This window comes from Halichoeres trimaculatus, unplaced genomic scaffold (genome assembly GCF_033239565.1).
Source record: "Halichoeres trimaculatus isolate MK-OKI-2021-1 unplaced genomic scaffold, fHalTri1.1 fHalTri1_scaffold_6, whole genome shotgun sequence".
NCBI classification, from domain to species: Eukaryota; Metazoa; Chordata; class Actinopteri; order Labriformes; family Labridae; genus Halichoeres; species Halichoeres trimaculatus.
The window spans coordinates 21279172-21291384 of NW_027437184.1; the positions used below are offsets into that span (position 1 = coordinate 21279172).

The 12213-nt window shown below is 38.7% G+C and overlaps 2 protein-coding genes across 2 annotated transcripts; one reads left to right on the plus strand and one right to left on the minus strand.

Moving 5' to 3' along the window:
- The first annotated feature begins 1724 nt into the window (after window positions 1-1724).
- Window positions 1725-5537, plus strand: nsrp1 (nuclear speckle splicing regulatory protein 1). Its single transcript, XM_074671976.1, has 7 exons — window positions 1725-1809; window positions 2342-2432; window positions 2656-2712; window positions 2859-2987; window positions 3111-3318; window positions 3752-3854; window positions 3945-5537. The coding sequence occupies exons 1-7, from the start codon at window positions 1790-1792 to the stop codon at window positions 4771-4773; spliced, it is 1437 nt and encodes a 478-aa protein (XP_074528077.1). The 5' UTR covers window positions 1725-1789; the 3' UTR covers window positions 4774-5537.
- A 242-nt stretch (window positions 5538-5779) lies between these two features.
- LOC141791797 (calpain-2 catalytic subunit-like) lies at window positions 5780-11010 on the minus strand. The gene is made up of 21 exons (XM_074672451.1): window positions 10777-11010; window positions 10590-10677; window positions 10351-10466; window positions 10128-10261; window positions 9799-9991; window positions 9641-9715; window positions 9455-9540; window positions 9274-9345; window positions 8672-8829; window positions 8368-8528; window positions 8173-8226; window positions 7876-8078; window positions 7618-7711; window positions 7478-7537; window positions 7264-7321; window positions 7113-7168; window positions 6889-6957; window positions 6698-6776; window positions 6475-6588; window positions 5997-6049; window positions 5780-5806 (listed from the first exon to the last, which is right to left on the minus strand). The coding sequence occupies exons 1-21, from the start codon at window positions 11008-11010 to the stop codon at window positions 5780-5782; spliced, it is 2184 nt and encodes a 727-aa protein (XP_074528552.1).
- Between the last annotated feature and the right edge of the window lie 1203 nt (window positions 11011-12213).

Sequence of the window (12213 nt, forward strand, 5' to 3'; positions counted from 1 at the left end):
CAAAATTAATATCAGACAATGGAAAGCATTATGTAGGGGGGTGATTTGGCTGTCCAAAACCAGGTAAAAAGAACTAATAGATAGCAAGACTGCAACCCACATGTGTTATCAAAAAGCTGTTTGTTCAGTCTGTCCACATTCCCCTCTTTAGCTGTGCTATTTATAGAGTCTTTATATCTTGATGTCTTAAATCGCCTGTGTCAGTCTATAAATCCATTTGTCCATATACAGTTGTCTATTTCATCACCACTCCTTTCATTCATCCATCCATCAGGCAGCTTCACCCATTCTGTTTGTACTAGAGGGATTAAAAGTGAGGCCAGAGATGAGATGGATGGAGATTACGACAGAGATAATGGTGTTTGGATTTAGAGTCAGAGGAGGCAGTGGGAATTCAAAGCTGTAGCTTTAATCACAGGTGAGCCATGTGCTCTCTGATCTGATTTAAATGACACAGGTTTAAAACAGAGCAGCTAACAGTATTGGAAACAAGTAAATACTTAAGTAAATTAAATAATAAGCATCTTAATTTTTACAGTTTACTGTGAACAACCTTTTTTTTCACTGAAATGCATTATTTGATCAATGTATTCTCATTCTGTGTAACTCAGATTCTTGAGCAATACAGCATTTTTTCTAAATGAGGGTGGGAAGCTGATATTTCCACGCCGACAAATACAGAGACCTATGTTTCTCTAATTGATCTAATCATGAAGTTTGTCTGAGGATGGCCGTCAACTGATCATTACTACCCATATGAGACAGATCACTGGTCACAACTAGGAGCAATGTCGCCACTATGTGGTTACTGGACGCATTGCATTGACAGTTGTAAAATATTCACAAATGGGGCTGGTCTTGATTTTAGAGGCTTTTAGGGTGGATTCAGGTAAATGCCACAACAATTCATGCATGTACTTTGCTTTTAAAGAAGATGAAAAAAATTGTGTTAAAAAAAAAAAAAGAAGATTTTTGGAAGGGTGAAGCCAGCATCAAACCCAAGGCTGACCCGATTCACCTCAAGAAGTACAAGGAAATTCAAGTAATATAAAGTCTTGATTTTCATTTAACGGGCATACATTTTAAATGCATGATACATTGTGACTGAAAATGATATACATAATAACATGATGATATGAATGGTGTTTAAGTGTAACAAAAGTCACAAAAATATTTTCAAGTTGTGTTTTTATTTTATATATCAATCTATTTGTGTTGAAACAACATGTTTCAGGTAATTTGGGGCACTATTTACGCACTTACTCAATTAAACTTTACACTGGTGTATACCCATTAATTACTCATATTATGGGTTTCAGTGATTTGTAAACCAAATTTCAGTTTAGGCTGTTCCTCAAGTCTGTCATATTTAGACCTCATATTTTTTTCAAACTAACCCTCATAATATTCATATTTGACTTGACTATTTCAGGCCTCATGTCAAGTGTAAGAGTGGTGGCAAAGCAATTATAACTATTAATATAAAAGTTAAAGTTTTAAGAGGAAATCTGAAAAAAACAAACAAAAAAAAAACAAGTTGTAACATTTTTACACTACATGTTGATTGTTCTTTTTTTGGGAGTAAGTCCGCATATTCGCCACGTATTCATCAGGTCAGGTTAATAAAATGTATTAAAAAAGATATAGGTTTTTTTTTAAATGGTAAATATTTGTTACATGTTGGATAGTTGTACTTTAGTGGTAGCCGATGCAAAACAGAGCTCAGTTTACAGGTGTAGGTAAATACTGTGCGGAATCTGCCGAGCGTGTTCACAGTCAGTCAGGAAAGATGGCGGCCCCTACCAAACAGTAAGTTACAAACATGCTAACGTTGCTAACGTTGTTAACGTGTGCTAAATATTAAACGGCAGCTTTTGTTATCGATGTGTGGTGTGTGTACTTGGTATCCGTGGATGTACAGCCAAGCGCTGTTATCAATAAAGGAAAGGAAGAGTGACTGTTGGTTTGGTCATTGTATTTTCTGTTGCTGGAGAACGACGTGCTAACGTCCAGCAGACCTAGCTTGTGAATTAACTCTTCAACGTTTTCGTGATTAAAGTAATTTTTTAAATAAGATTTAACTATTACCTTTTCTTTACTGTCATAATTGTATCATTCACTTGGCGAATTTACCACGCACACATCCGTCTTTTCTGTTGAGCCTTGTACACAGTAGTCAACCTGATAATGTTTACTGATTCTTCAGAGTAAGATTATAAATAGCAGCAGGGCTGCCCCTTTACTAAATGCATTTCTAAAGTTTTTACATGTGAAATTAACACACAGATGGATCTTAATGAATGAGTAGAAGTAACGAGCTATTTTCCCTGACTGTCCAAAGGTACGGGCTGATCTTGCCTCAGAAGAAAGGAACATCAAGGAGTGCAATCCTGCAGAAACCCTCTGTTTTTGGGGATGATTCAGATGACGAGGTGTGTGGACTTTTGGATTTGTTATGATCAGGATGTCATAAGTCATAACCTTTTATTAAGTAGACACTGCATTTTCATTAGACTACTCTATTGTTTTATTTATATGATAACTGAGAATTTTGTTAAACAAATAAAAAATAAATCAGTTTTTTGGTAGTAGAATGTATCTTAACAGACCCTTGTCCAGAGATACAATTTTACAGTAGCATTTTTTGTTTCTAAGACTTCTGTAGGGGAGAGTCTGCAGAAAGAAGCTGTTAAAAAGAAGATGATGAAACAGGTACGTGGAAGAGTAAAAAAATAGATAAGTATAACGTGTCCACTTAAAGATTTCGATTATTTAGCTTTTTGGGAAAAAAGGTATATCTGTGATTTACATTTCTCTTTTCTGCCATGTTCCTCTGATACCCCCACCTGTGTGTGAAGACCCGCCTGGAGATGCAGAAAGCCCTGGATGAGGACAGCACAGTGTATGATTATGATGCTGTGTACGATGAAATTCAAAACCAGAGGCTTGAGAGCAACAAAAAACTCCTGCATGGTGCAGACAAAAGGGTAACTTTACTTAAGCTGACATGTTGTGTGGCTGGATTTTTCCCACTTGGATATATTACTGATATGGGTCAGTTGGTATGTGAAACTCTGCTGGATTAAAAACTCTTTTGTCTTTTGTTACAGCCAAAGTATATCCATCAGTTAATGAAAGCTGTTGAGGACCGAAAGAAAGAACAGGAACGAAGGGAAGAGAGGAAGATACAGAAGGAGAGGGAGGCTGAAGGAGAACAGTTTGCAGATAAAGAGGCTTATGTGACGTCAGCCTATAGGCAAAAGCTGGAGGAGCAGAAGGAGGAGCAGGAGAGAGAGAAGAGAGAAGCAGCACTAGAAGGTTAGACTGATATATTATTACAGTTTTTTTTTTTAATTTCCGCAGATGAGGTTTTTTTTTTTTTTTTGATTGTGGTATTCTGAAGTGATCATTTCAATTCACACAATAATGCTGTTTAATTTAACTTTTGTAAAAACAAAAAACAAAAACACTTTTCTGATCCTTTTACAATTTTGAACATTTTTAAACAAAACTGTATCAAACTGTCAAATGCGTCATTGCAAGAACAAAAACATACAAGGAATGTCATTTTGTATGAGTCTTTTAACGTCTTTAACACTTTTGAGTGAATGTGCCAGTGCAGTCAGGAGAAGTTGTCTCCTTTATTGAGATGCTGATAAGTTGCCATAAGAGATCAAAACAAGGATTGCCATTCCTGTAAGTGCAATCATGTGTTTGGTTTACCTTAATTTGAGTTTCACCTTTTGTCTAGCTGCCTTGGATGTGAAGAAACAAAAGGATCTGAGCGGCTTCTACAGACACCTTCTGAATCAGACTGTTGGAGAGGAGGAGATACCTGATCGCTCAGCAATTAAGTGAGTCAAAGCTCCATGTGACAGGGTCATTTGTAAGTAAAACAAGCTTTATTTGACTTAAAAATGTCTGCCTGTCTTTTTCTTACACAGAAATCAAGCCTCAAAAGATAAAGCAAGGACGTCACCACTACCCTCACCAACTTCCCATGATAAAATACCAAGTTCATGCAGTGACAACGAAGAGGGGCATGAACAAAAGTCTGGGTTTAGCAAACCAGGGATTGGCTCTGCACACTCAAAACGGCAATACAGACAGAGGTCGCCTTCATCAGGGAGCGGAGAAGAGAGGGAGAAAGAGAGGGACAGAGACAGGCATAAGAAGAGCCACAGAGATCAAGATAGAGACAGAGGTAGGGATAGAGACAAAGACAGAGACAGGGACAGGGACAGGGACAGAGACAGGGATCGAGACCGAAATAGGGGAAGGGAAAGGAATGAAAGACATGGGGGGAGAAGGGATGACAGAGATCGAAGGAAAGACAGAGACAGGGATAGAGACAGAGACAGGGACAGATGTAGAGAAGATGACAGAAACAGAAGTAAGGGGGATACAGCGCGGGAAGACAGGCAAGTGAAGAGAGAGCGGAGCCCTAAAGAAAAAGAGAGGGATAAGAACGGAGAGAGAGAAAAGAGTAATCCGGATGAGGACAAACGGAAGGACAAAGATCGGGAAGAAGATAAAGAAAGGAGAAAGGAAGCAGAGAGGGAGACAGCGGTGAAGAAGGAAGAGAAAGATCCGGAGAGGAAGGAAGATGTCACAAAGGAGACAGAGGAGGAACAAAAACAGGAAGGCGAGGAGATGGTGAACAAGTTTGCAAAGCGCAGCACGGATCAGGCCGTTAGTTCAGCACGAGAGAGGTACATGGCCAGACAGATGGCCCGCTCGGCTTGTAAGACCTATATCGAGAAGGAGGACTGAGATCTGTTTCAACCTAATCTTGCAAAACCACGTTTATTAAATATAGATCACAAGGCAAATGTTATTTAGTTCATTTTTCCCCTGCAAGTGTTATTAAAAATTCCAAACCAACAATAGTTGGTCTCTTCTGTCAAAACTGTTGTCTTCCCTTAACTGTCACCACAACCTTTTAACTCCAGCATTCCCCAAAACAGCTGGGAAATGTCTGTTTTACTTAATATTCCATAAATATGAAAAGTAGAGCTATTCTTGTTTCCTTTTGGAGCCCCAAACTAACACAGTTGTTATGAGGGAGCTTTTACGACATCAGTGAATGAATTCTTTGGGAACTTTTTATTTTTCATTGTTTTGGACAATAAAAGAGAGAAATGAGCCCCTTCACACTCATACTGCACCCTGATACTTGTCAGTCAGACCAAACAACTGTTGGTTTTTGTGTTTTTATAAAATGTACATGACAGCCTTACTCTGCAGCAGTTGAACCCATCTCGTGCTGCAGTGGGCAAATTTAAACAGCAGAGTGTGCCCATGGTCTTGAAAGAGGTTTTCTCTGTGAACTGGATGTGTCAGATTGTTGGTTTACTACTGTGAAACAAGAGTGCTGACTTGTAAATATGTTTGGAAAAGCTTCTTGAAACACATCATAAATAATGAGAGCACATAGGAAAGCCTGTGTCATGAAATGTTCAAGTTTTGTTTGGATTTGTGTTTTTTTCTTTGTTGTTGCCAGCGTTGAGTTAATAAAATAATCCCTGCTCAACATTTCCCCGTGTTAGCTTTTGTGTGCTTTGCAATTTGTTGTTCAGACATACAAAAACACTTCAGCTTTTAATTAACATGGTAACAACGTTTATTTCACACGGATCACTTGATCACAGAAACGTGTTACAGGTTTTGCTTCCCAGGTTATGCACAGAGAGACGTCAAATTTGATCAAAGCAGCGTTGGTTGCAGGACTCTTCTCTTGTCTTTCTTGTCTCTCTGGTACTCCTGTGTCAGCTCAGCTTTAGTTGTACATGAAGTTGTTGGACCACTGCGTAACAGATACAGATTTAAAAAATGTGAGAATCTCTGTGTGACTAGTAAAAAAAGACACATTTTCCACACCTTAGATTAGTTTTGTATTTTGAAACATGTAAATATTTCTGACATATGATGTCTTTAAGTCTAATGCTTTAATAAGGGAAAACTATAGTCCAGTAGATAATTGAGAATTGACTTGCCTCATCCCAGGACAGGCGGATTACTCCATCAGAAGATTTGTCCTTGAAGATATCTGTGAAGAAATTTTAGAAAAACTTTCATTTCTTGACACAACATTGGCCTATCCAAAAAAAATTTCTTGTCTCAGGTTTGGCATTTAGATGCTAAACAAGTTCTGCTGCTAAACAAACAAACATAGATGTATGGTGAGTGGACTAACTACACTACTTATTAGCTGTTGTATGAAGTGCTGAAATATTATAACCTATCATTAGCACAGTGTCAGAATCTAAATGCTCACTTTGGTGCCACCTTGTGTCTCTAAACCATGATTGGTAATTTAACAGTTCGAAGGTGTGAAATCTGTTTAGGAAGTGTTGCGACAGGCTACTGGTAGTTTTCTTTACATTTCAATGTAGTGATCGCTATAATCTCAAACAAATAAAAGCCAGAGAGTGTGGTTTAATGTTGATAATCAGTGGTTGCAATGTTGCTCACTTGTTGACTTCTCCAGGCGCAACATGATGGTGATGAAGTCCTCGAGGGTGGTGGAAGAGTAGCCTGAGTAACGGTAGACGTACAGCCTCACCATGGTGTTGTTTGTGCTCAATCCTGGTAGAGAAAAATCAGAAAGTTTTGCAGTCAAAGTGGAGAATATCAAGCACATTCCTTTCTTTTGGATGATGATTATTCTGAGAGTTTATTTGATAAGTTGTGTTACCTGCAGATTCGATGGCCTTCTGGACCTCATAGTCAGAGAGGGAACCATTCTCATTCAAATCTGCACGATCAAAGTGTTTCTGCAAAGTAAATCCAACTAGATTCAGGAACTGAAAGCACTTAATTCTTGCAAGTCAGTTATTTTAGTTACTGTTTAGGGAAGTGTCAGAGATTGAGCTGAACTGGCATTACCTTGTACTCCTGAACCTTTGTCCAGAGGGTCCTGAATTCAGTGATGGTCATCCTCCTGTTTAGGTCGGTCTTTGCACGTTAAGGAATACTCACCATGAGTGAAGAAAGCACAACTTAACTTTATCAGAATACTTGTATTTCATTTCGATTCAATGACATGATCCTGTAGGGTGAATCTTGAGGTAAGAAAATAGGTTTGATGTAAAAATGTGTTTCTAGGATACATCCACTAAGGCAATCATGCTCCTGCAGGTGTCGAAACCAAAGCCATATTTGGATCCTGTGGATTATTGATACAGAAATAGTTAACTTGAGAAAGAAACAATGAGCTTTAAACTATAGTTAAAGGAACTGTATATGTCATGAATAACTCACCACGAGGGAATTGGTCATTCATGAGTTTCCGGAGCTGATAGGCGCTCAGCTCTCCTCCCTTTCAAATCAGACAGAGAAATAAGGGAAGGTGTTCTCAGTTTAAATCAAAAATCAGCAAAAATAAATGAAATGAACTTAGAGAGGAAGATTGGAATCACCCCCACCACCCAAAAAAAGATAAAAATGAAAAAAAAGAAAAATTAAAATTACACACCTGGTCTGAGTACTTGTTGAAAAGTCTTTGAATGTCATCCTCGTTCTTGTCTTTTGGTATCTAAAGATAAAAAGTTATTTGGTCTCATGTTAAACTGATCTTTCAGTTAAAGGTTGTAAAACATTGTTAAATTGATTTACCTCTGGAAGGATCAGTTTATCCTTCTCCTTTTCCTTCTCCTTCTCCTCATGCTCGTGCTCATGGTCATGGTCATGGTCATGTTTGTCAAGGGGACTAGATGAAGAGCAAAAATATGAGACAATTAAATTAAACTTTGTATCATCTCAAACTCCTGTGCCATAAGAGCCAATATTAACACTAATTTTTGGTTGATTTATTCGACAGGTTCTCTTATTATAATTCTATTTTAATAGCTTTAAATATCAGTCAGTCCTTACGTGATCTTGGCATCTGACTTGGTGAAGACTGAGAGAACGTAGTCTGCGCTCATGTAGGGCTTCATTGTAAAGGGGATGATCACATACTCTGCGGGCTCCAGGCTGTACTGATCAACCAATTCCCTGCTGTATGTGTAGTTCTGGACATTGCCGATGGGCCGGTTGTTGTCAAAGAAGGCCCTTGACAGGCGACCCTCAGGTGTCTGAAAACAACACAGGACTAATTGAATAAAATCTAGGATGAAATCTTTGACTGAGATGTACATAAGTTTATTCTGAGTGTATAAATGTGGATACTGAGCTTGGTATGCACAGGGTGAGTGTGATGTTTGCTCTTACCCCCTCTGGAACCTGTAGGATGTGAAACAGGGAGAAATTATAGGGTCGTATTTTCATATTCTTTAGTTTTTGTTTCAAATGATTTATACTTGATTGGATGCATTTACAACTTTCTAATGATTAAGTGAAACCTAAAATAAATGGAGTGTTTACCTTGTAGACACTGAGTGCAATAGGGTAGGAGCTCTTGCTCTGTTCTTTGCGATTATACTTAGGTTTCTGCATCAGGGACAGATAAACGTTCTTGTCTTCCTTCTCTTCCTTGTTGATCTTGGTCACTTGGATGCGGTACTGTGGGTTTGTGTAAAAGGAAGCTACAGGAGAGGAGAAACATAAAATGCAGTTAAAGCTTTTGTAGATTGTTCACAGATAATGTAGTTTATTGATTAAATAATTAAAAACAAAAGATGTTGGTTTTGAGGTCATAGTGATATGTAAAGATATGAATTCAGCTCACAGCTTCTCAGACTGCCGCCTGCATTTTTGCCTGCAGTCCAGCTGCCATCGTAGATCATGCACTGCCACTGGCATGAGAGGTCTCCATCAATGAAGTTAGGGTTCTCGCAGCAGACGAACAGTAACAGGAAATTGTGACAGAAGTCCCCCACTTCCATCCTAACAAATAAGGACAGAAAAACAAGTTATGGAGGAGTAAAGATCAGAAAAAATACAAAAGTCCAATCATGCCAACTGAAGTCTAAAGGGGGAAAAAACAGCCATAAGGCTTTAACTTAATTTCGCACAAAGTATATCACTTCTTTATCATTTTATACTCATTTAAAGGTACCTTGATTATTTTTCACCCCTGATAGTACTGTAAATTATTAATGCCATGAAAACACATTCTTGTTATGTATGAGTATTCCTTATCTAAAAGTTCTGATGACAGGTCAGGAGTCTATGTGTAGTGTTTTACTTTAGAATTGAGCAAACGTTTTTGTGTCCAGCTTGATCTTATTCCTTTAAACTGACTCGTGCTGGGTGGGAATAAAGAGTTTAAATCTAATAAAGTAAACTTTATGTAATCTCCTCAAGGTATTTTCCAGTGATCTTAATTACCAGAACTCTCCATCGTCACGGTCGAAACATTTTTCCCGATCTTCTGCGGTCACACCGTTCCACTTTGGTGACCTGAGCACACAACAGGACAAAATCAATCAGACTTCTTGTTGTTTCTGTTCATTTTTGAGTAGTTTGTCTCTATTGAAGGTGCGGTACAGACTAAGAAGGATTTTTTTACTTGTCACTCCAATCTCCTCTCCACTCTGTTTGGCCCCAAGGGTTCATGATTCTCACCAGCCTCACCTTGGTGCCATAATACTCGACCTACAGATGTGTGATAATCAACAAATTAAACAACAAAAACAACAAAATCTTGCAGAAAACTAACTTCTTTCTTAATTTAGCCCTTCACTGCTTTTCTTACCTCAGTGGCTGCAGTGACAGAATAGGCATGAGAAGCCACCAACCCAGTGTCAGCGACTGTGTTCACCACTCTACCCTGAAAACGACAAAGGAGTTAGAGGAGTAAAATCCTTCCTGGGGTTAGTTTTTATTAAAACTTTACCCTACAAAAGTTCTTACGTCTTTGGAGGGAGTCCCGCAGCAAACCATTGAGTTGCAGCCAGTGGCATTGCTGAGTGACGACCACAGAATATCATCGTGACCAGCATCATGGATAGTGTTGAGTTCGTAAGTCATGGCCACGCCTCCACTGAAGTCCTTGCAGGCCTCAGATGACAGACCAGCATGCATGTCTGCGTATGAACCACACACCCTGAAGAGAAGATTGTGAAAATGTTGCAATTACTGGTGGTTGATAAAAGAAGCTACATTCCCATGGTTTAATCAACTGTCAACAAGTCAACTGCTGGTCTATGTTCAATCTAAGGGTGACAGCGTTGGTGTCGTACTTGGCGTATGCTTTCTCCAGCAGAGCAGCCCAGAACTCGTTGCCACTCTTCGCGCTCACAGACAGCAACCTGTTGTCGATTACTGGCAGGTGGTCATCAATGACAACATCCACCCACTTGCCAAACCTCCAGAACTGAGACAGAAAAGAATTATAGTTTAGGAAGAGAAGTGAATATATGACCCAAGTTTATGGTGAATTAGTGGATAGTATGAATCTTTTACCCTGAAGTGGAAGATTCCAGCATAGTTATGGAAAGACTGGTCCATGGGCACAACCTGCACCATCAGGGTTTTATGGAAGGTCAGAGAGGAAATCGCAGCCAGAAACCAGCAGTTACCTGACAAATGAAGGAAAACAAACAACTTATCAAGCTTTGCTACATTACTCAAAGTATTACCTTTTTGTGTTTTATCTATTCAATTATTTATTTATTGGAGTGGTAAGTGAATTTCTGACTTACCCACTTGGCCTTGACCAAAGTCAAACCTTGAGAGTCCTTTGGTGCAGAAAATGGGCTCATCACTGATGCCATACTTTTTCAAGACGTCCTGGAAAACAAATCAAAGGAAACACACATTTTTTAATTTCATACTCTTCAACTGGGCATGTGAATATATCATATGATTAGAAAAACAAGTAAAACTTACAGCTGGACGAAGCCACTCCACTTGATCTTCCCGCCAGGAAGGCATACCAGGCAGGTCCCCCAGAGAGCGGTTGTCAGGTGGGAAGGTGTCATCCACAAACAGCCTCCCTCTGCGGACGTAGCTGTCCTTCAGATAGGTGTAGTCCTGGTTGTTGAATTTGGCAGGGTTACTGGCACTCCCCTCGCTGCCATCCTGGTAGCGCAGGTTGGTGACTGATGTGCAAGACTCAGGCATGATGTCAAAACCTCAAGACAGACTGGGAAACCAGTAGAAAGAAAAATTAGAATCTGATTGGGAATGCAAAAACAGTTTCTGAAAAGGATGAGGAGTGTTACCTGAAGGCTGCAAACCAAATGCTGCTCCTCGCAAGAGAAGAGAGATTGGAAATGTCCAGTCTGAGGTTTGTTGCAGACTTCTTTTGCTTATATACACACAGGATTGCATAACTCTACAGTCAGACCCTCCCCTAGAAGGTCTACAGGTGCCAAAATTACAGTGGGGCGGCTGGTTTCTGACCCAAAAAACTAGTTTCAGGAATAAATTATCCCCTCCAGTGAACTGTCACTTGACAGTCTCAATGTCACATCAATCCTATTTGAACTGCACAAACATTCTTTGTGCAACTTTGAACTAAAGAAAAACTTTGATTACTTTTAGATTTTTCTTTTTCAAAAACAAAACTTTAAGCTTTGGGGTAGCAGGACAAGGTTTTTTTCCCCCGAAATAAATACATAAATAATGGACAAGTTTCTGCATAACTGTGCTTTACTGCAAAGAAGAATAAAAACAAAGGACAAAATTAATAGGCAATCTAAGTTAAACACAACTTTATTTAGTTTGGGAGAAAAATGACAAAATTTGCAACAATTAAAAGGAAAAGAATCAACAGATTTTACACTTTGCAATAGGAATGTTTACTTATAAGATTAAAAAGAATTCTCTGAAGCCTTTCTTTTCTCCAGTGGAATCAGTCAGACATGCCCCTTGGCAAAGTCTGCCTTTCAGAATTGTCAAGCACAACTGAAACCAGAGGAAAACAACATGTCACTGTCAAGAGCAAGTTTGTGATATGTTAACAGAGGCATTTTGTGATATCTGAAAAATGGATGAAAAAAGGTGGGCAACAATTGTTTTCTTTGAAGGCAAAAGCTGTGCTTCATTTAACTTATATATCCCAAATTACCCTGAAAAAAAAATGAAAGAATAAATAAATAAATAAATAAATAAATAAATAAATAAATAAATAAATAAATAAATAATGCCGTATGGTGCTCCTAAACATTTTACCCCTACTTTAACTGACACTGAACAAAGAATATTAGAAATAAACATTTTGTGTTGAAACAAAATATTTGGCACAAACATGCAACATTTTAAAAATTACAACATTCAGACTTCTCAACTACAGAGTGCATTGTTAGCCAAGGGCCACAGCTC

What these genes read in the sequence shown, in the direction of transcription:
- LOC141791797 (XM_074672451.1), bottom strand. Translation starts at nt 11,010, where the DNA reads ATGCCTGAGTCTTGCACATCAGTCACCAACCTGCGCTACCAGGATGGC. An exon ending in TGGAGTGGCTTCGTCCAGCT is followed by an intron (nt 10,678 to 10,776) that starts GTAAGTTTTACT and finishes TTTGTTTTCCAG; the next exon opens with GACGTCTTGAAAAAGTATGG. An exon ending in TCAACAAGTACTCAGACCAG is followed by an intron (nt 7,322 to 7,477) that starts GTGTGTAATTTT and finishes CTGATTTGAAAG; the next exon opens with GGAGGAGAGCTGAGCGCCTA.
- nsrp1 (XM_074671976.1), top strand. Translation starts at nt 1,790, where the DNA reads ATGGCGGCCCCTACCAAACA. An exon ending in GGGATGATTCAGATGACGAG is followed by an intron (nt 2,433 to 2,655) that starts GTGTGTGGACTT and finishes TTTGTTTCTAAG; the next exon opens with ACTTCTGTAGGGGAGAGTCT. An exon ending in AAAAGAAGATGATGAAACAG is followed by an intron (nt 2,713 to 2,858) that starts GTACGTGGAAGA and finishes CTGTGTGTGAAG; the next exon opens with ACCCGCCTGGAGATGCAGAA.